The sequence below is a fragment of the Mustelus asterias genome, chromosome 13 (genome assembly GCF_964213995.1).
Source record: "Mustelus asterias chromosome 13, sMusAst1.hap1.1, whole genome shotgun sequence".
Lineage (NCBI taxonomy): Eukaryota > Metazoa > Chordata > Chondrichthyes > Carcharhiniformes > Triakidae > Mustelus > Mustelus asterias.
The window spans coordinates 105,900,499-105,923,610 of record NC_135813.1 but is presented as its reverse complement, the minus strand read 5'-3'; the positions used below and the strand labels follow the sequence as shown (position 1 = coordinate 105,923,610).

Below are 23,112 nucleotides of genomic sequence, written 5' to 3'. Positions count from 1 at the left end.
TGAGTAAATGGGTTTTACGACCTTTCAGAGTTCATTAAATGTTTTTAAACCTATTTAACTCTTATTCCCAAAACAAAAACATCTCTCTGGAATGCTGTTTTTGCAAGGATTGCAGGCATCATGTCTCCCATTCTCTAGCGATGTAAGACTCCTGCTGTTTGATAGCCCAATCTCTTCTACTCTGACTTTATTAAACAAAGATGTGTCACCTTTTGAACTGTCATTTCTTAAGGTTTTCTGGCAACCTCTGAAGCCCAGCATTTTAATTGTCTTAGCTGTAATCTTGCCCGAACTAAATACCCCAAAATTATTAACACGAACTAGATATTCACAGCAATAATTTAAACGATTATTCATCTCTTGCTGTTTGTACAGCTTTGCTGCATAAATCGGTTACTGTGTCTGCCTACAAAACAACAATGACGCCACTTACAGTACTTTTTTGAATTAATTCATTCATGGGATGTGGGTGTCATCAACAAGGCCAGAATTTATTACCCATCATATTTACCCTGGAAAAGGTGATGGTGAAGTACTGTGGTGTTGGGAAGGGCGTTCCAGAAATTTGGCCCAGAGATGATGAAGGAACAAAGATATATTTCTAAATATAGATGGTGTGACTTAGAGGGGAACTTGCAGGTGGTGGTGTTCCCAAGCATCTGCTGCCCTTGTGCTTCCAGGTAGTGGAGGTCATGGGCTCGTGAAGTGCTGTCACAGATGTATTGGTCAGTTGTTTCATTGCATCTTGTGGATAGTACACATTGCTACCACTGTGCGCTGGTTCCGGGGGAGAGTGAATATTTAAGTTGGTGGATGGTGTACTGATCAAGGGCTCCTTTGGCCTGGATGATGTGGAGCTTCTTGAATGTCGTTGGAGTTGCTGCCCTTGTCCTTCTAGATGATAAAAATCACTGGTTCAGAAGGTTCTATTCATAGAACCTGTACAGTACAGAAGTAGGCCATTTGGCCCATTGAGTCTGTACCAACCACAATCCCACCCAGAAGAAGTAGTCTTGGCAAAATGCTTCAGTGCATCTTGTAATGGGAGGTACACGTTGCAGCCGCAGTGTGTGGTGGTGGACGGAATAATGTCAATCTAAGAAACTGTTTTGTCTTTTATTGGCTGTAAAGTGATTTTTGGGATATCCCAAGGATTCAAAAAGCCTGTATTAACCAAAGTCTGTTCCTTTTTAAGTTTATCTGTTCTTTCTCAAGCAATTGTTTGATTTTGTAAATAATTTGAACCCAATCTCTGCTAACAAGTATACCCAGTAAGAAGTCTCACAACACCAGGTTAAAGTCCAACAGGTTTATTTGGTAGCAAATACCATAAGCTTTCGGAGCAATGCTCCTTCGTCAGATGGAGTGGTCTCTGTTCTCAAACAGGGCACAGACACAGAAATCAAATTACAGAATACTGATTAGAATGCAAATCTCTACCTAGAGATTTGCATTCTAATCAGTATTCTGTAATTTGATTTCTGTGTCTGTGCCCTGTTTGAGAACAGAGACCACTCCATCTGACGAAGGAGCATTGCTCCGAAAGCTTATGGTATTTGCTACCAAATAAACCTGTTGGACTTTAACCTGGTGTTGTGAGACTTCTTACTGTGCTTACCCCAGTCCAACGCCGGCATCTCCACATCATAACAAGTATACCGACAATGATATAAGCATTTCTGAAATGGTTCCTGAAAGAAACAGACTTCCTTGAGTTTAGATCGTGAACCTCATCACATCGAATATTTCCCAGTCATTTACTAGCTTGGGATTGTCCAACACTTGGGATTTTGATGATGTGATGGAGTATGTATGTGTTTGTACACTTGTGTGGGGCGGGGGAGTTATGTAGTGAATAAAAGTGGCCCAGATGCAAACCATTAACAGTCAGAGTGTTGGAATCTTTCCTTTTGTGCTGCTCCCCAAGATATCTGCAAATGGACCACACAGGGTTTTTTTAATAACTGTTAATCTTTATAAGAAGTCACTTAGAATAACTTAGTAGTTTAGCTTACAGACACTTGCAATGCATTTGCCTACCTATGCATGCCGTAAATCCTATAATGGCAAATTGTGTCAAAATAAGAAGCGCCTGATATTAAACGTAGTCAGCTCCTGATGGACAGAAATCTCCCTCAGAAGTTTGAAGAGCTATATTATCATGAGATCTCAAGGACGTTTGACAAAATGAATTGAAATGACACTCTTATGTTACCAATTCTTGAGAGCAATTTGTGCTGTGTGCTCCCCTTCTGTCCCAGTGCTATGGTTATGTTGCAGCAACTAACATAAATCTTAAAGGTTAAGAAATGCACATCTTGGAAAATGTCATTTCCTGAAGTTCCTATTGTTCCCTGCATGGTCAAAAATCTATAGATGTGGCACAGATTGCTAATTGCAGGGCACCAAATACACATTACCCCAGCGTCTACAGTAAGTAGATTTTGTAAATTGGGAAATGTGGAAGAAACGTTCATGATGCAAACGGATTAAAAAGCTGGAAAGAAAGAACCTATTTCCAGCACACCTGTTACCCCACTGACCATTTGGATTATTCATGCGCTAGTGAAGAACCCAAATTGTTTCCATGGTGACGATGTGTTTATTGATGTGTTTGGCTTGACGCTGCCTGCAACGACCTCCTCTTTAGCAGCATCACTGTCAGGCACATGGAGCAGTGCTGATGGCTTCAGAAGGAGCTTTTTTGTTTTCTGTGTTTCCACTGGCTGAACTGCTGTGGCAGCAATATTAACACTACCTCTGGGGGAAAAGGCTCACACTTTTGTTTTCCAGCTGCGGGCAGACAGAACACTTAGTCTGCCTGTACAGACCTGCTTCCCTATCATCCCAAAATATGCATCAGCAAATCACTACTTTCAGTTAACTGAAGTGCCAATTTGCTGTTTCTGATAATGTGGTATCATTTTGCAACATAAATGGGAGTTTTATGGCAATGTGGTCATGAAGTGACACCGTTGACCCAGACAGCAAGTAGTCCTGACCAACATTATGTCCCAATAATAGGATATTATTAACAAACCTGACTTCCTGGCTTGGGAGCCTGTAATGGGTGAGTAGGAACAGTACCTGCCATTGGAAAATCTGGACTTCAGTGCAGCATTCGTCAGTTAATTTTGTAGTAGGTTCTAGTTTCAAGGTATTCATATATTTTGGTTTCCCGAAGCCGTGCAGCCAACATATTTGGTGATGAGTTTCCCATCCGTAAGCAGAGAGCAGTTTCTGGTCAGCTGCACACTCCGGCTTTTGTTCCCCAGATAATTAGACAAATTGTTTTCACAAGTGAATTAAAAACCTAATTTGAAGTCTGTATGGAACCCCAGATTATTAAAACAAAGAAAGAACAAAGAAAATACAGCACAGGAACAGGCCCTTCGGCCCTCCAAGCCTGCACCGACCATGCTGCCCCCGACTGAACTAAAACCCCCTACCCTTCCGGGGACCATATCCCTCTATTCCCATCCTATTCATGTACTTGTCAAGACGTCCCTTAAAAGTCACTACCGTATCCGCTTCCACTACCTCCCCCGGCAACGAGTCCCAGGCACCCACTACTCTGTGTGTAAAAAATCTGCCTCGTACATCTCCTTTAAACCTTGCCCACAACTGTTTATCCGCTCACTATGGCTCCAATGATATTGTAATTATATTGAGAGAATTAGAACATAGAACATAGAACATTACAGCGCAGAACAGGCCCTTCGGCCCACGATGTTGCACCGACCAGTTAAAAAAAAAACTGTGACCCTCCAACCTAAACCAATTTCTTTTCGTCCATGAACCTATCTACGGATCTCTTAAACGCCCCCAAACTAGGCGCATTTACTACTGATGCTGGCAGGGCATTCCAATCCCTCACCACCCTCTGGGTAAAGAACCTACCCCTGACATCGGTTCTATAACTACCCCCCCTCAATTTAAAGCCATGCCCCCTCGTGCTGGATTTCTCCATCAGAGGAAAAAGGCTATCACTATCCACCCTATCTAAACCTCTAATCATCTTATATGTTTCAATAAGATCCCCTCTTAGCCGCCGCCTTTCCAGCGAAAACAATCCCAAATCCCTCAGCCTCTCCTCATAGGATCTCCCCTCCATACCAGGCAACATCCTGGTAAACCTCCTCTGCACCCTCTCCAAAGCCTCCACATCCTTCCTGTAATGTGGGGACCAGAACTGCACACAGTACTCCAAGTGCGGCCGCACCAGAGTTGTGTACAGTTGCAGAGAAAGTAGGCAGATTTCATTAAAATGTCCAGCGTAGGCTTTGTGACACACTGAGACACTAGGTGAAATACAGGAGCTGGATTATAATCAGAACAATGAATCTTGCAATGAACATGTCCTCATATTTTTTTGTTTGTGATTTTTTTTCAGTGCTCCAAGCCGAAGCACAGTACTCTTTGTTCAGCAATTACAGAGATAAGAACATGCACTCAGCTCGAGATGCCAGACAACACAAACACATTTGTACTGAAGGTAAGTAAGTAGCAGTTGATATCTTCTACCTCGACAGCAGCAACTTACATTAATACGGCCTCCTTTAACGGAACAAAATGTCCCAAGGCACTTCATAGGAGGATTATAAAAACAAAATATGACACACTCGTGCAAGGAGATATTGAACCAGATGACCAAAAGCTTGGTCAAAGCGATCTGTTTTCAGGAATGTCTTAAAGGAAGAAAGCAAGTCAGAGAAATGGAGAGGTTTAGGTTGGGCATTTCAGAGTTTGGGGTCTGGGCAACTGAAGACATGGCCACCAGTGATGGAGGGGTTAAAATTGGGGATGTTCAAGAGGCCAGAATTGCAAGAGCATAGATATCTCCGAGGGTTGTGGGGCGGGAGGGGAGGAGTGGGTACAAGGCCATGTAGGGATTTGAAAATAGAAGTCACAGAGTCACACAGTCATACAGAGATGAGAATTTTAAATTCAAGGCGTTGCTTGATCAGGAGTCAGTGTAGGTCAGCAAGTACAAGGGGGAGAAAGGAACAGGACTTGATATGAATGAAGACACAGACAGCAGAGTTTTGGATGACCTTGAGTTTATGGAGGGTGGAATGTGGGAGGCTAACCAGGGATTCGTTGGAATAGTCAAGTCTGGAGAAAAAAGAAAAGACAGAGGGTGTCAACAGCAGATGAGCTGCGGCAGGAGTGAAGCCAGGTGATAGTGAGTATCGGCAATATTAGTGATGGCGCAAGTGTGAATTTGTTGGCAAATGTGAGACCGAGTTTACAGATTACCTTAATCCAAGACAGTTTCCAAGGACGAGGGATGGAGTTGTTAGTTAGAGAATAGAGTTTGTATTGGGGACTGAAAACAATGGCTCCATTCTTTCAGAAGGAATGGGGAGGCGATGGCTTAGTGGTATTATTGCTAGACTATTAATCCAGAAACTCAGCTAATGTTCTGGGGACACGGGTTCAAATCCCACCACGGTAGGTGGTGGAATTTGAATTCAATGAAAAATATCTGGAATTAAGAATTTACTGATGACCATGAAACCATTGTCAATTGTCGGAAAAACCCATCTGGTTCACTAATGTCCCTTAGGAAAGGAAATCTGCCGTCCTTACCCAGTCTGGCCTACATGTGACTCCAGAGCCACAGCAATGTGGTTGACACTTAACAGCCCTCGGGCTGATGGGCAATAAATGCTGCCCAACAAGCGACATCCATGCCCCACGAATGAATAGCAAAAAAATCACAAGAGGCAGTGCAGAGGTAGAGTTGGGTGTTGTCGGCTTGCGTGTGAAAACTAATGCTGTGCTTCTTTACTTGGGAGGTGACAGCATGTACAATGACTGTGGAATAGAAAGGGAGGGGGGAGATCGGCTTGCAGGGATAGTGGGGCCAGGGATGGGTTTTTGAGCAGAGGGGTTATCACAGCTGATTTATAGTAGAAATTGTTTGCAATATTGGTTAACACGGAGACCAGGAGGGACAGTTGGGTGTTTAGTAGATCTACTAAAAAAGTAAAGCAATGGGGCTTGTTTGGGTAATGCCAAAGTGCCCTCGGACAGTTTTGTTCTGTGGAATTACCAGTAGCACAGCATTGAATTTTTTACTACCGTAATCACCACTGCTGGTGCTGAGGTGATCGCTGTAATAAGGAACTTATTAATGATCCATGTGAATTATAATTTAAAACTTGCACCATGAGCAGCATTCTGGAATAGTATAAATAGTCCTGGATGATGTCAATCAAACAATGATGCTATTGTGCTGATGGCAATGGTTTATCCCTGCCCTTTAACTTGGGACTTTCATCATCATCTATTCTCACTGAGTCACAAACATTTCACAATTAAAATAAAACAATGCCACACCTCACCAATCTGAAAGGCTCATTTATTATATTTTTTGTAAACACGGTGTTTTCATTGAAGTACAAGTTGTGGTGTCAGTTAATTTACTGGCTCCAACACCACATACCTGCAGCAGTACATCAAGTGCAGATGCCGGCATTGGACTGGGGTAAGCACAGTAAGAAGTCTCACAACACCAGGTTAAAGTCCAACAGGTTTATTTGGTAGCAGACACTGAAATATGCCCTCATGAGAACAGGATATGGCGCTCGACTCATCAATCGAGAGTTCCGACGCCTTCAACATGTCATCGATGAAGACGAACATCTCGCCAAGGCCATCCCCACACCCCCACTTCTTGCCTTCAAACAACCACACAATCTCAAACAGACTATTGTCCGCAGCAAACTACCCAGCCTTCAGGAGACACCACAGCAACCTCTGCAAGACGTGCCAGATCATCGACACAGATGCCATCATCTCACGTGAGAAAACCATCCACCAGGTACATGGTATATATTCTTGCAACTCGACCAATGTTGTCTACCTGATACGCTGCAGGAAAGGATGTTCCAAGGCATGGTACATTGGGGAGATCATGCAGACACTACAACAAAGGATGAATGAACATCGCTCGACAATCTCTTCCTATTGGGGAACACTTCAGCAGTCACGGACATTCAGCCTCTGATCTTCGGGTAAGCATTCTCCAAGGCAGCCTTCACGACACACGACAATGCAGAATCGCTGAGCAGAAACTGATAGCCAAGTTCCGACACATGAGGACGGCCTCAACCGGGATCTTGGGTTCATGTCACACTATCTGTAACCCACATGACTTGCCTGGGCTTGCATAATCTCACTAACTGTCCTGGTTGGAGACAATACACATCTCTTAACCCTCTCTCCACTCACATTGTCTGTACCTTCAAGACTTGATTGCCCGTAAAGACTCGCATTCCAACCATTATTTTGTAAATTGAGTTTATATGCCCTGTTTGTGAACAGAACTCCCACTCACCTGATGAAGGAGCAGCACTCTGAAAGCTTGTGGCTTTTGCTACCAAATAAACCTGTTGGACTTTAACCTGGTGTTGTGAGACTTCTTACTGTGCAGTACATCAAACCAGAACCATTTTTTCTTTAAGACATATGTTGGACAATTATGGTGGTAGATAATTAGGGTTCATAGAATCCCTACAGTGCAGAAGGAGGCCATTCGGCCCATTGAGTCTGCACTGACCACAATCCCACCCAGGCTCTATTCCCACAACCCCACATATGTACTCTGCTAATCTCCTGACACTAGGGTTAATTTAGCATGGCCAATCAACCTAACCCACACATCTTTGGACTGTGGGAGGAAACCGGAGCATCCGGAGGAAGCCCACGCAGACGCGGGGAGAATGTGCAAATTCCACACAGATAGTGACCCGAGGCTGGAATTGAATCCTGGTGCTTGGCGCTGTGAGGCAGCAGTGCTAACCACTGTGCCACCATGCCGTTCTCATGGAAGTTCTACATGGAAGGTCGCTGTTCAGGATCCCAGCCTTGACTGACACATGAATTTATCTTCCTTTTAATATCTGAGCTTTACCAGCTGTTGGTTAGACTTGTCGATGCTGTGCTGTACAATTGCAGATGTCTTCAACTCTGGCTTCAGGGACTTGTCCCACCCTGAAGAAGGCCCTTCCTCTTGGCATGTTGTTGAAAACAGATGTTGACAAGTTCATGTCCCAGAAGCAAGTTGATGAAGGATTTTGAGTGGTTTGGTTCAGCAATGTAGAATAGAATGTTAGACTGAGATCTTGGAAATGTTGCTCAATTATGTGTGTCAGTTTTTGTTTTAAGTTTTGACCATTGGCATTCTTCACATTCAAAAGGTTAAGAAACACTGAAGAAAACAATGATCATGGACGTTACTTGAGTGAACTCATTGGTGGTGTTGAATTACATCATTTCATTTCTTTGATTGTGTAATTGAAAGAAAACTATGAAAACCCAAAAGGGAAAATGGGAAATATGAAAAAAACACAGTAGAATAAACAGTGATAAAGTTGACTATCATTGCCACATGTTTAATACAGCTTTGAAAATAAAGCTGCTATACACTATTTCCATTTTTAAAAATCTTCTTAATTCGAAAGTAAGAGTTAAAAGTAAATAAATAAAGCATGTTTATGGGTTTTTATCTCACGTTTACTGATTTTTCTCACCTGCTAACCTACTCTTCTGAACCTTTTGATTGCTTCCTGGTGTATGTGCCCCAGGCATCGCCATTTTCTGATAAATCACCCTGATACCATGGCTAAGTTGGACTGGGGATGACACTACTTCCCTATGACCACCTATGTGAAGCTGGCTTTCTCATAACCCCAGTTACAAGTGCAGCCTAATCCCATCTTGTACATACTTTAATGCTCACGCTGTTAGAAAGACCCTTTCAACGTTCCTTTCTAAATCTCAAAATAGAGGAAAGATTTGCCTAACTGGATTCCTGATGGATTTAATGTAGATAAAGACCAGGTGCCGACCACAGGCTAGAACACTGATCACAATATACTGTAATGTTGAGAAATAACTGAATTCTTTTGATAACTGCCCTGTATTAGTTTTTTTTCAACTGAAAGAAAATCATCAAAGACATCCCATTCAGAACTATTGTGTGATCCAACAGGTACAATCCATTTTGTTTTATTCTGTCTTATTGATTCCAACAGACTAATTTTCCTAAGTTGTCCCCTTATGCATTCATTCATCATTTCCAGTCCAAAAATGCATCAACCCTGCATTTTTTATTGAACAAAGTGTAAAGAAAACTACAGCACAGGAACAGGCCCTCCCGCTCTCCAAGCCTGTGCCAATCAGAGATGCCCTAACTATTTAAACTTTCCCCCTCTCATCTTGAACCTGTGCCCCCTTGTAATTGACACTTCCACCCTGGGAAAAAGTCTCTGACTCTCCATCTTGTCTATGCCTCTCATAATTTTGTAGACCTCTATTAAGTTTCTCCTCGGTCTCTGTCTTTCCAATGAAAACAATCCTAGTTTATTCAGCCTCTCTTAGCCAATGCCCTCAAGACCAGGCACCATCCTGGTGATCCTTTTTTGCACTCTCGCCAAAGCTTCCATGTAGTGCGATGACCAGAACTGCACGCAATAGTCTAAATGTGGCCTAACCATGGTTTTCTATAGCTGCAACATAGAACATAGAACATAGAACATTACAGCGCAGAACAGGCCCTTCGGCCCACGATGTTGCACCGACCAGTTAAAAAAAAACTGTGACCCTCCAACCTAAACCAATTTCTTTTCGTCCATGAACCTATCTACGGATCTCTTAAACGCCCCCAAACTAGGCGCATTTACTACTGATGCTGGCAGGGCATTCCAATCCCTCACCACCCTCTGGGTAAAGAACCTACCCCTGACATCGGTTCTATAACTACCCCCCCCCTCAATTTAAAGCCATGCCCCCTCGTGCTGGATTTCTCCATCAGAGGAAAAAGGCTATCACTATCCACCCTATCTAAACCTCTAATCATCTTATATGTTTCAATAAGATCCCCTCTTAGCCGCCGCCTTTCCAGCGAAAACAATCCCAAATCCCTCAGCCTCTCCTCATAGGATCTCCCCTCCATACCAGGCAACATCCTGGTAAACATGATTTGCCAACTCTTGTACTCAGTGCTGCAGCTGATGAAGGCAAACATGTTGCATGCCTTCTTAATCACCTTGGTCACCTCTGTTGCCACATTTAGGGAACTGTGGACCTGTATGCGCAGATCCCTTTATGTTAATGTTCCTAAGGGTTCTGCCATTTATAATTTGCACCTGAATTTGATCTTCCAAAATGCATCACCTCGCATTTATCTGATTAAACTCCATCTGCCATTTCTCTGCCCAAGTTTGCAATCTATCTATATATCCTGCTGTATCCTTTGACAATCTTCGTCACTATCTGCAACTCTGCCAATTTTTGTGTCATCTGCAAACTTACTAATCAGACCACCTACATTTTCCTCCAGATCATTACAAACAACAAAGATCCCAGCACTGATCCCTGCAAAACACCACTAGTTACAGATCTCTATTTAAAAGCACCACCACTCCCAGTCTTCTATGACCAAGCCAGTTCTGCATCCATCTAGCCAGCACACCCTGGATCCCATGAGATATTACCTTTTGTACCAGCCTGCCATGCGGGTCCTTACTAAAATTCATGTAGACAACATCCACTGTCTTATCTTCATCAATAATTCTTGCCACCTCTTCAAAAAACTCAATCAAGTTGGTGAGACATGACCTTCCCTACACAAAACCATGCTGTCTATCACTAACAAGTCCATTCGCTTCCAAATGTGAATAAATCCTGTCTCTCAGTATCTTTTCCAACAGCTTAATGACCTTTTGACAACAGCCAGCAGACCATTTTGTCAGCAGATGCAGAGAAAGGGATATACTGCGATTTCTTTCAAACGCAGAGCTAGTGGACAGAATTGTTGAGTTGGTGATCACATCCACGCTGTTGGAAGCATTCCAGAAAGTTCTGTTAGATGAGCCCAAACTGTCTAGCATTGAAGGACTACAAAGAGGGGATAAGAGAAACCTCTGGCTGGTAAAAGTAGGGAAAATCCTAAGATATTCTATAAGTATATCAATGGGAAGAGGATAACCAGGGAAAGAGTAGGGCCAATTAGGGACCAAGGGGAGAGTCTGTGGGTGAAGACAGAGGACATTGGTAGGCTGTTAAATGAATATTTCACATCTGTCTTCACCCATGAGAATGAGGAGGTAGTTCTGGAACTCGAGGAGAGAGAATCTGTGAGGCACTAGAGAAAATTATCACAGGGAGTGACAAGGTATTGGAGGTATTGGCGGGCTTAAAAGTGGACAGATCTCCAGGTCCGGATGAATTGTGTCCCAGGCTGTTGTGGGAGGCAAAGGGGGAAATTGCAGGGGCTCTGACCCAAATTTTTAATTCCTCCCTGGCCACCGGGGAGGTGCCAGAGGACTGGAGAACAGCTAATGTGGTCCCGCTATTTAAAAAAGCTTGTAGAGACAAGCCAGGGAACTACAGACCAGTGAATCTCATTTCTGTGGTTGGGAAAACTACTGGAGAAGATTCTGACGGAGAGAATCTATCTCCATTTGGAGCGGCAAGGTTTGATCAGGCAGAGTCAGCATGGTTTCATCAGAGGGAGATCATGCCTAACAAATTTGATTGAATTTTTTGAGTATGTAACCAAGTGTGTGGATGAGGATAGTGCGGTTGATGTAGTTTACATGGATTTCAGCAAAGCCTTTGATAAAATCTCACATGGGAGACTTATTAAGAAAGCTAATGCACAAGGGTGATCTGATGAGGTGGATTCGTAATTGGCTTAGCGGTAGGAGACAGAGGGTGGTGACAGAAGGCTGCTTTAGTGACTGGAGGCCAGTGACCAGTGGCGTACCACAGGGATCCGTGCTGGACTCCCTATTGTTCATCATTTATATAAATGACATAGATGACTATTTGGGGGGTAGGATCAGTAAGATTGCCGATAACATAATGATTGGCTGGGTGGTTAACAGTGACGTTGAGTGTCTTGGGTTACAGGAAGATGGTCAAATGGGTGGATAAGTGGCAGATGGAATTTAACCCTGAAAAGTGTGAGGTGATGCACTTTGGAAGGAGTAATTTGACAAGGAAGTATACTATGACAGGTCTGACACTGGGAAGTTCCGAAGAACAAAGGGACCTTGATGTGGTTGTCCATAGATCTCTGAAGGCGGAAAGGCAGGTTAATAGGATGGTGAAAAAAGCACATGGCACACTTGCCTTTATCAATCGGGGTATAGATTACAAAAGCAGAGAGGTCATGATGGAGTTGTATAGAAATTTGGTGAGGCCACAGCTGGAGCACTGTGTGTAGTTCTGGTCGCCACATTATAGGAAGGACGTGAATACACTGGAGAGGGTGCAGAGGAGATTCACCAGGATGCAGCCTGGGATGGAACGTTTAAGTTATGGAGAGAGGTTGGATAGTCTTGGGTTGTTTTCGTTGGAACAGAGAAGACTGAGAGGCGACCTGATTGAGGTGTTCAAGATTATGAGGGGCATGGACAGGGTGGATAGGGAGCAGCTGTTCCCCTTAGTTGAAGGGTCAGTTACGAGAGAACACAAGTTCAAAGTGAGGGGTGGGAGGTTTAGGGGGGATTTGAGGAAAAACCTTATTACTCAGAGGGTGGTGGCGGTCTAGAATGCACTGTCTGAGAGGGTGGTGGAGGCGGGGTGCCTCACATCCTTTAAAAAGTACCTGGATGAGTACTTGGTATGCCATAACATTCAAGGCTATGGACCAAGTGCTGGCAAATGGGATTAGGTGGACAGGTCAGGGCATTTCATGTGTCAGTGCAGACTCGATGGGCCGAAGGGCCTCTCCTGCACTGTAGGATTCTGTGACTACTCAAGGATGGATTTAAATACAAAGCAATCCTTGCAGGTCAACAAAACTTGCTGGTTCTAAGTACAACCACAGATGTTGACGCATTTGCTAGAATACCAATCCTAGCAAGATATGTGGAAGATGTTGCATTCTGTATGTACCAAGGAAATGTCCAGCTTTTCAGCAATTCGGCAATGCATTTGATGGAAAGAGCCATTGCCAGCTGCCGTGCACTAGAGCAAAGGCTGATGCGGCTACAAAGAGCCATGCACTGATCTAAACAGTCCACACACAACAAGTAACTGCAGGCAAGGAGAATGACCATCTGATATCCCATCAGAAACATATATGTGAGATGATTGACAAAGCAGAAACTGATGCTGTAGACCATGAGATGAAGAGCGGTGAATGTGCTTTACTCCGTCAATCTTGGGAAAAACTTGGGTGCCACCGCATTATCTAAAGTGTTTGCCAAGATTCAAATTACCTGCCCTACAAAAGTTGGATTTGTTATTGGCCAGGATTGGCAAGGGCAAGCGCCAACATATTACCCCTTATGAATTCTCAAGGACAGATATCCACAGATATGGAAGGCCATGGTGAGACCTGCTTCTGCAAATCCTGCATACAATGGTTTATTAATTCCATGTACAGGATCCATAGTACTGGAGTGCAAGTACAATCAGACTCCTGGGTGTCATACATGTTCTACATCATGGAGATTAAAGACCCAGCAATCACTGGTCTACTGGCATGCCATATCGCACGAGTGACAATACATGCAATCAGTCAAACCTCACAAGGCATTACCACACTACTCCCATTACCTCAGTTCATGACCTAACCTCAACAAAATTGGCAGTTTCAAGGGAGCTGCAACATTACACTTGCAGGAGAATGCAAGTTTGTCAATTGATCCAGCATGTAAATGCATCATCCACTTGCAAGCTAATTTGAAGGTCGAACCAGACAGAGTTTACATTTGGGACAAAAGTTCCACAGAAGTATTTGCAACCAGCCATAGTGACAAGGATTTGTTCAGCATTAAAGTCCTGTGTCGTCATTACAAACAAAGGTGCAATGAGGAGACATAATTGAGAAGAAATCAGATCAATTCTAGCTCCTCAACCACCATAGAGTCCAACTGCATTTAGGACAAGTTTACAATTGCAACCAGGAACAACATTCAAGAATAATAATCCCACAGATCACTGTGAGCAATCAAATCCATCTTCAGACAAAGTTACCATTGCAAGTTCGGAGCAGACCAATAGCAATGTGTATCCAAAGCATATCCTCTTAAGGTTCGGAGACTCGGATTCGCCAGTCCGATACATTTATTTAATGTTAACTAAAGATGAATATGTTTTGTAAGTCGTTATACATCTTTGGAAGTGTGGAAAATGTCTTTAAAAGGAAAGGGGGATGTTGTAACATGCCTTCATTAGAAGGGAAATGTATCATATGATCCAGCCTTAGTATCACTTTAGCCTGTGAGCAACACACACACGCACATCTGCTGCTGATATCTTCAAGCTTTCTGTCTTTGTATAAATGTTTTTATGTGCCTAGTCTAAATAAATGAGCAGACAACATGACTATCCAATCCCTTATGCATGATTGCTGCCTTTGTAAAAAGAAAAGCATGACTGTTACTAGGTTAAAATCTAGAGACTCCTTTTCTAAAAGCACTGAGTGCTAATCTACGCCAAATGGATGCAGTGGTTCAAGAAAGTGGCTCACTGTCACCTTCTTGAGGGCAATTAGGACAAGGTGGACAGCAGTTGTTGGCTTTGCCAGTGTGCCCCGTAAAGAAATTTTAAAAAATGAATAAATTACATAACTTGGCTGTAATAAAAAAACATAAAATGTTATCAATTTGTTAGTGGCTTTCTCTGAACTTTGGTAACATTTTTCTATTTCTACACAAAATGCACCCAGCCTCTGAAACAATAACTGTAAATCTGCACTTGTCAAAAACATCCAAATGGTTAACATTGGTTTGAAATGCACCATTTTCTGACCATTTGGTATGATGGTGCTTTGACATACTGAGGTGGCTAGATGCATGCTTGCATTCTCGGTTACCCGTGTAGTGAGTTATCTTGTGTCATCAAGAGGAGGATGAATAACTCATGGCTTCATGATCAAACCAGGTTGTCTCCTGTCTCCTCTTCCATCGCCCTTTTGTATGGGGGGTAAATGGTGTGATGTGTGGAGGAAGATCAGGTCATTTACCACAAGACCAGAGGGAGAATTAATTGGAGGTAATCACCCTGATCTGCTCTAGTGCCAGCCCTCCTGGATTACGCTGGGGTCTCCAGGAATCGAAGAGCCAGCTCTAGGATATTGCTATGTGCAATTCCAGAGAACATTCTTTGTGATATTTAATATTTTTTGTCATTTTCTTTAAAAATTGCTCTTTTTACCAGATAGAAATATTGAAAATTGGAGTTGGGGAGAGGCTGTTGACCTAACAGTCAAGTATTATCCAGTTGAGCACTGAATTTCTTTCCTTTCCATTTGAGCAGGAAGGTACTATATCACAATGGATGTGTTGAATTGAATTGATTTATTATTGTTACATGTATTGGGATACAGTGAAAGTATTGTTTCTTGTGAACTATACAGTCAAAACATACATTCTTAGAGTACATGGGGAAAAGGAAAGGAGAGGCTGCAGAACATAGTGTTGCAGTTACCGATAGTGTGAAGAGAAGTATCAGCTTAATATGTGGTATGTTGGCTGTCTAACGGCTGAACCATGGGGCAAGTCATGCAATGAAACCTCCAGGAACACAAATAATTACAGTTGGCAATCCTACTAGTGTAGTTCACCGCAGACTGTTACAGAATAGTATTGACTGAGGCCTTGGGGCAAGTGGCCTGCCTGCCCTCTGGCATGGAGAAAGGTGCGTGCCATTGGACATCCCAAAGAAGTAGTCTTGGGAAGGTAGGTATATTGTGTAAACTTTGGTGTCTGCCTGAGTTGCCTCAATGAGAACAAAAAAATAAATGGGCAATAATTTAGTAATCAAACAAGCCTGTCATGAAAATTTGGAAATTAAACAACCTCACAAGTTAAGCAAATTGTTTATCTACAAAAGTAATTTTGTCAAAGCAGTATTTCTCAGAAAGGACACGGAAGTGACTTTGAGGTGAAATGGACCGTGGAGTCTCAGCTGAGGAAGCAAGATTGCATATTTGCTCTTTTACCCTTTGCTTAAGCTATTTGTTGAATTTTGATATTTCTCTTTTATTTCCCCTGAACTAGGTCAACAGTTTCCTAGAAGTTATTTTTGAAGCTGTCAATGATCAACAATTGAATTTATGGACAACAGATATTAGAGAATGTATGAATGCATGGTAAGACTCAATTCTTTTCTCTTTTTTTTGCAAGTGAATGCTGAAGTTTCATATACTTCAATGTACTTCCTGGCACCATCATGAAAACTGCACAATTACATGTACATTAATGTTGAAAATCAGATTTCTGGTACACAAAGTTCTGTGTAATAAATTACTATTTCACCTTTATTCATCTCGTCAGTAAGATATGAAATAACACACTGCCCTGAGTGCTTCTCTGCCTTTTACTGGGTTTCAGCCAGGTCCCTGATTCACTATCTGGTCTAGCACATTACACAGAAGCATGAATCAGACATTGTAATACAGAGAAGGCTCAAGGCAGTGAGTTGATATACATTGGAAGAATTTTCAAGTGGCACTAACCATAAAGTTTGTGCAGGGGAAATTTATCCATACAAAACAACGATCCCAACTTTGTTTGCGTCTTGTTACCTCTTTGTTTCTAAGTGTTATAAAAGCAGTAACCAAGTTATAAAGTATTTACTCTGGATTCCATTTTCGGGACTTCTTTGGCTTCTGAATATGAAATAGTATAACTTGTAGGTGTATTTAGGACATGAAAAAGGAAATAAAGATACTGGGGTGAATTTTCCAATTCCGGCCACCATGGGAATCGGAGCGGGCAAGGGGAGGACCATGGAAAGATCCGTTGAACTCGGGCGGGATTTTCTGGTTTCGGGGCGAACACAGCCAGAAAATCTCACCCGTTGCATTTATATAACATCTCATCAAAGTCCATGGGATGTCCTAAAATGCCCTTTTAGAAATTCCTGACAAAACTTGGAAATCTTTATCAAATTCTAATTTGTTTCTGTTTTAAATTTATTACAGGCAACATTTGACTGTCTTAATATATTAGCAATTGTGTAAGGCAGTGCCACTGTTTTGTAAATCATATATCTGTAGCATGTTTGTTACCGTACACTGCTGTGTTACAACATGACTTTCAGTTCTTTAAATGAATGTTTATGGTCATCACATCACATGGTGGATAGACCCAATGTTTTAAATGTCAACAAGATTGTTTTGGTTTGTTAAGATAAAAATAAATATGTTTGAGTGGCACAGGCATTTGGATTAGCTCTGTAACATGTCCATGGTGTCATGGTAACAGTGACACCACGGAAGGGGTGATGAGACTTAGGCTGATGTGCAACAGTTTCGAATTTCACCTGACTCCACCTCTGCCTCAGCCCATCTGCTGCTGAAACCCTCATCCATGCTTCTATCGCCCTCAGCCATTCACGTGCTGTTCTCATTTGCCACCCTTCATAAGCTTGAAATCATCCAAGACTCTGCTGCCTATGTCCTACTTTGTACAAAGTCCTGCTGACCCATCATTCTGCTGCTTACTGACATACATTGTATGGTCCAGCGAAACTTTGATTTTAAAATTCATATCCTTGTGTACAAATCCATCCATGGCTCACCCTCTCCACCTCCATAACCTCCTGCAGCCCTAAAGCCATCCCAAATTTCTGCGCCGCTCCAATTTTGGCCTCTTGTACATTTGTGATTTTCAACACTGCACTATTTGCAATTATGCCTTTAGCCTCTAGGTCATAAACACTGGAGTTTCCTCCCTAGCCCTCACTGCCTCTCTGTCCTTTTAATGATGCACCTTAAAGCCTACTTCTTTGACTGAGTTTTTGGTCACCCGGTCTAATACATTCGTATGTGACTGGGTGTTTGTAGTTTGTCCCTTAATGTCCCTTTGAGATTCTCTGAACGATGATCGAGGCTCTATATTATTACAAATTGTTGTTGTTAGTTGGACGTGGGTGGGTGGCATAGAAAAATTTTAGTTGGGGAATTAAAAAGGGAGTATGAAAAATGAACAAATACAATATTTTATAAAAGAGGGGAATTATTTGCATAAGGAGTAACTCCTGGTCTTAAGCTTTTCTTTCCCTTTACGTTTATTGGCTTTTGAATCCACAGCATTAGACAAGTACTTAGAAATAAATGTTGCTTGATGCGGCAAGTTAACAATGTTTGAGGGGTAATTATTGTAGAAGAAGCAATTGACCGTCTGTGTACTGTCACTGTGTGGAGTCTGCACGTTCTCTCTGTGTCTGTGTGGGTTTCTTCCGGGTGCTCTGGTTTCCTCCCACAGTCCAAAAGACATGCTGGTTAGGTACATTGACCATGCTAAATTCTCCCTCAGTGTACCCGAACAGGCACCGGAGTGTGGCGACTAGGGGATTTTCACAGTAACTTAATTGCAGTGTTAATCTAAGCCTACTTGTGACACTAATAAATAAACTTTAAAACTTTCAAGAAGATTTGACTTTCCTTGCATGTGGAGAGGCTCTATCTTCACAAGTAAAGGTGCCATTTGCTCCACGAGCTTTATTTTCTCCTTTTTTTTCTGCTTTTCTCTATGTATTGTTATCTTTTCTTCATAGCCTGAACTTGCGCATGCTCTTTTCACCTCCTACGTTGAAAATCAATACATTTCCACATCTTGTATGTTTGTGTGTGGAACTTGCACCTATCAGTTAAGCAGTGAAATTTTGCAATTAGAGAATACAACATGTCTAGTTTGAACTGAGTGACGGCATTGATTCAGTCTGTATTATATGTAGTATAGACCAGGACTAGGTTAGTTGTATTTCAGTACCCTGGCAACAGATATATCAGCCTCAACCTTGGCTTTGGGACAGTATAACCTACAAGGGTAACATGATGGCTCCCGTCCGCACTGTCGTCTTAATGGTGTTTTGTGCCAAGTTTTTGATTTCATTTGTCTACAGTATTGTCATGCATATTCCTCTGCATTGAAGGTACCAAGGCTCACTTCATCTTTCAGTTTACCACCTAGTAAGGAGACCCCATATGATGCATTGCGAGGGTTTTGAAAATAGATCATGTAGACCGGCAAGGCGGGAAACCACAGCATTACTCAGTGATAAAAGCTATAACCACAACATTTGTTATGTGACAAATGTTTGGAGCTCTGCACATCTCATTTCTTCACCTTTCTCTCAAAAAATTGGACAGTTTATATTGCCAAAGTTCTGCAAAATCTCCAGCAGGAAGTAATCTTAGAGTCAATATTTTAGCAGAAATAATGAAGATACTTGAGAAGGAGAGACTGTGTCCTCTGACTGATGAAAAGCTCAACCTCGTGTTGCTAATCGCACCTGAAAGCAATACATAAAATTGGGTCAGTAGCTCTATGTAGCTACAAATAGAACTTGAGATAGATTTACTTATTTTTCTCCCGTTCTTGAAGGCAGTGACTTTAGATGGACACCCACAGTCCTTGCTATCTCACCCACGTGACCATTCTTTATTGGTGAGTCTAGATGGTGTGTTCTGATAGGTTATTTAGTTGTGAAGGAGATTTATCATGGTTGAACTGATTCTGTTACCTGATGGCCACTATCCAGTAGGCCCCATCTGAAGTCAGATAATCATAGAAACCCTACAGTACAGAAAGAGGCCATTCAGCCCATCAAGTCTGCACCGACCACAATCCCACCCAGGCCCTACCCCCATATCCCTACATATTTACCCACTAATCCCTCTAACCTACGCATCTCAGGACACTAAGGGGCAATTTTTTTTTTAGCATGGCCAATCAACCTAACCCGCACATCTTTGGACTGTGGGAGGAAACCGGAGTACCCGGAGGAAACCCACACAGACACGAGGAGAATGTGCAAACTCCACACAGACAGTGACCCAAGCCGGGAATCGAACCCGGGTCCCTGGAGCTGTGAAGCAGCAGTGCTAACCACTGTGTTACCGTGCCACCCTGAAAATCAAACCATATCTGAAAATCAAACCAGGAACTTTCTCCTGATGACAGTCTAGTCCCATTATCCAATATTAAGCCACTGGGGAGATGCTTTTGCATTCTTGTTCTGAATTTACCATTGGGTTACTTGTGACCTGTCAATTTAAGTAGCTGCTCAAGTCAAGCAGCCACAGCTTGCTGTAATATTTGAAGCGGGTAACATTGCTGAGTCTCCGACTTATTAAAGTGGTGGCTTATTGTCAAATTTGGGTAGATTGAAAACGATTAAGAGAATTTTGAACACTAATGGGATAGAGTGGGAAAGTGGATGATTACCTATGATTTTGTTGAGGGGACATATGTCTACTTCTGTTCCCATTTCTTATGCTCGTATAAGATTTCTAAATATACTTGCATGGTGTAAAATATATAGGATCTCTTTTTAGCTACTCTTAAGTTTTGCAATGAAAACTGAGATGTACAATGTCTTATTCTGAGAAGAATAAACACAGACTCCAATAGCAGGAATATGACATTTTTGAATTGAATCCTGAGAATTTACATTAATTCTTATACTTTGCGGTGTCAGTGGATGTTTGATTACATGGTGCTTTGATATATCTGGGTTCCCTGATTGTGCTTGTGTTAGGGACAGGTAGATGAAGGAATTGAGGCAGCTTCTCAGCTCTTGATTTCTCAGAACTAAGAATTAGGTCTAATTAGTTAAGACTAGGATGTGATAAGAAGGACCATGACCAAGGATATCACTGGTTTCATCCCTGTTCTGTGCTGGAATCTGTGATCTCTTACACACACACTGGCAGTGAGAAGACTACAATTGGTTGCAACATCCATCTCCTTGGACAAGAGAAATCAGCCCTTCCTCCTGCCCTTGCTGACTGTCGGGAGTTTCCTGTTTGTGTTTGGCCGTTCATCGGGAACAGAGTTGGGCTTTGTAGTGACATTGGTTAAAATCCTTACTGACTCTCACTGCCTGAGTTCACGCGTAAATGTGGTCACTTGTACCGGAATGATTCGCTGGATAGGCCTTGGAGGAAGTGGTTGTTGTGAATCATGGTTTCTATTTAAGGCAAAATGGCCACAGCATAATGTTGAATGACTTGAAGGGAAATCAGTTCCCCAGTGAAAGGGTCATGCAATGTACTCCAAGCTGTTCTCATCACAATTGAATCCAAATGACTGCACTTCAGGAGTACATTTAGACTGTTATGTGTAACAGGAAGCTGATGGGGCATTGCAAGGGTGAAAAATTGTGATTCAAAATGACAATCTAACTTTATTCTTTTTGTGAATAGCAAGGTCCTTCTGTTTATTTTACAGCAGTGGATTATTGAAGATCAGGGGGATAAATGGGTGCTTGATTCAAGTAGTGTCTCCTTCTTATCGACTTATATTATTTAAAAGTCCAAAGTAAACTGGAAGGTTTTGTGTGTAGTTAATACATTATCAGGGTTTAACTGTAAAATAAATGCAAATTTTTGGATTTTATCTTTGTACATTTATAGATAAAAATGGTACAACACAATGGGCAGGCACAGTGGTTAGCACTGCTGCCTCAGCGCCAGGGACCCGGGCTCGAGTCCCAGCTTGGGTCACTGTCTGTGTGGAGTTTGCATGTTCTCGCTGTGTCTGCATGGGTTTCCCCTGGGTGCTCCGGTTTCCTCCCACAGTCCGAAAGGTGTGCTGGTTAGGTGCATTGACCCAAACAAACGCCGGAGTGTGGCGACTAGGGGAATTTCACAATAACTTCATTGCAGCGTTAATGTAAGCCTTACTTGTGACTAATAAATAAACTTTAACTTTAAACTTGTTCTATTTTGGCAATTAAAATAAATTCATTGTGAGGCATGGGCGTCGCTGGCTGGCCAGCATTTATTGCCCATCCTTAGTTGTCCTGGGAGGGCAGTTGAGAGTCAACCACATTACTGTGGCTCTGGAGTCACATGTAGGCCAGACCAGGTAAGGATGGCAGATTTCCTTCCCTAAAGGACATTAGTGAACCAGATGGGTTTTTCTGACAGTCGACAATGGTGTCATGGTCATCAGTAAATTCTTAATTCCAGATATATTTTTTTAATTGAATTCAAATTCCATCATCTGCCATGGCGGGATTCGAACCTGAGTCCCCAGAACATTAGCTGAGTTTCTGGATTAACAGTCTAGCGATAATATCACGAGGCCATCGCCTCTCCTAAGGAGGCGAATAAATTTGTCTTTATTTGTTGGATAATCAGTACTTTAAAAAAACTATACTGAGTTGCCTTTAACAATATTATTGGCAGTGGATGTATAACTGCAAAATAGCTAGCATAAATCATGAGATTTTTTGCTGTTCTGAACATCTTCAGCGATTAATCCTGGACTGGCACTGGCAAACACCCAGCAGGCACCACTTCTTGTGGCGCACTATCCACTGGTTACACCGAGGAGGTAACAGTAGACAGGAAACAGGATAACCAACAATGTGAGATGGGGAAAGACACACTGGTCTATCCAACTGCAATACCTCATACATCAAAATATGCCCAGACCCCATTCCCCCAAAGGTCAAGTGATCTTCTAGAAGATGCAAAAAAAACCTTGGCCAACCTTGGGGTGGGGGTGGGGTGATGATTAAGGTTATACAATACAATCCCCTCGCCAGAAACAGGCCCAGTTCTCACTGGAAGTAAATCAGTGAGTTAAAGTTCACCACAGTTTAACCCTGATAAATGTGAGGTGATTCATTTTGGTAGGACAAATTTAAATGTGGATTACAGGGTCAAAGGTAGGGTTCTGAAGACTGTGGAGGAACAGAGAGATCTTGGGGTCCATATCCACAGATCTCTAAAGGTTGCCAGTCAAGTGGATAGAGCTGTGAAGAAGGCCTATAGTGTGTTAGCTTTTATTAACAGGGGGTTGGAGTTTAAGAGCCGTGGGGTTATGCTGCAACTGTACAGGACCTTGGTGAGACCACATTTGGAATATTGTGTGCAGTTCTGGTCACCTCACTATAAGAAGGATGTGGAAGCGCTGGAAAGAGTGCAGAGGAGATTTACCAGGATGCTGCCTGGTTTGGAGGGTAGGTCATATGAGGAAAGGTTGAGGGAGCTAGGGCTGTTCTCTCTGGAGCGGAGGAGGCTGAGGGGAGACTTAATAGAGGTGTATAAAATGATGAAGGGGATAGATAGAGTGAACGTTCAAAGACTATTTCCTCGGGTGGATGGAGCTATTACAAGGGGGC

At 42.5% G+C, this 23,112-nt stretch overlaps 1 protein-coding gene across 5 annotated transcripts in view; it reads left to right on the top strand.

Moving 5' to 3' along the window:
* The window catches only part of sh2b3 (SH2B adaptor protein 3), a 238,349-nt gene that overhangs the window by 169,908 nt on the left and 45,329 nt on the right, over nucleotides 1-23,112 (top strand). For all 5 annotated transcript variants that reach the window (XM_078227443.1, XM_078227444.1, XM_078227446.1 and 2 more), the window contains 2 exons: nucleotides 4,394-4,495; nucleotides 16,029-16,120. In XM_078227443.1, the coding sequence (XP_078083569.1) occupies nucleotides 4,394-4,495; nucleotides 16,029-16,120 (194 nt within the window). The remainder of the gene's footprint in view (nucleotides 1-4,393; nucleotides 4,496-16,028; nucleotides 16,121-23,112) is intronic.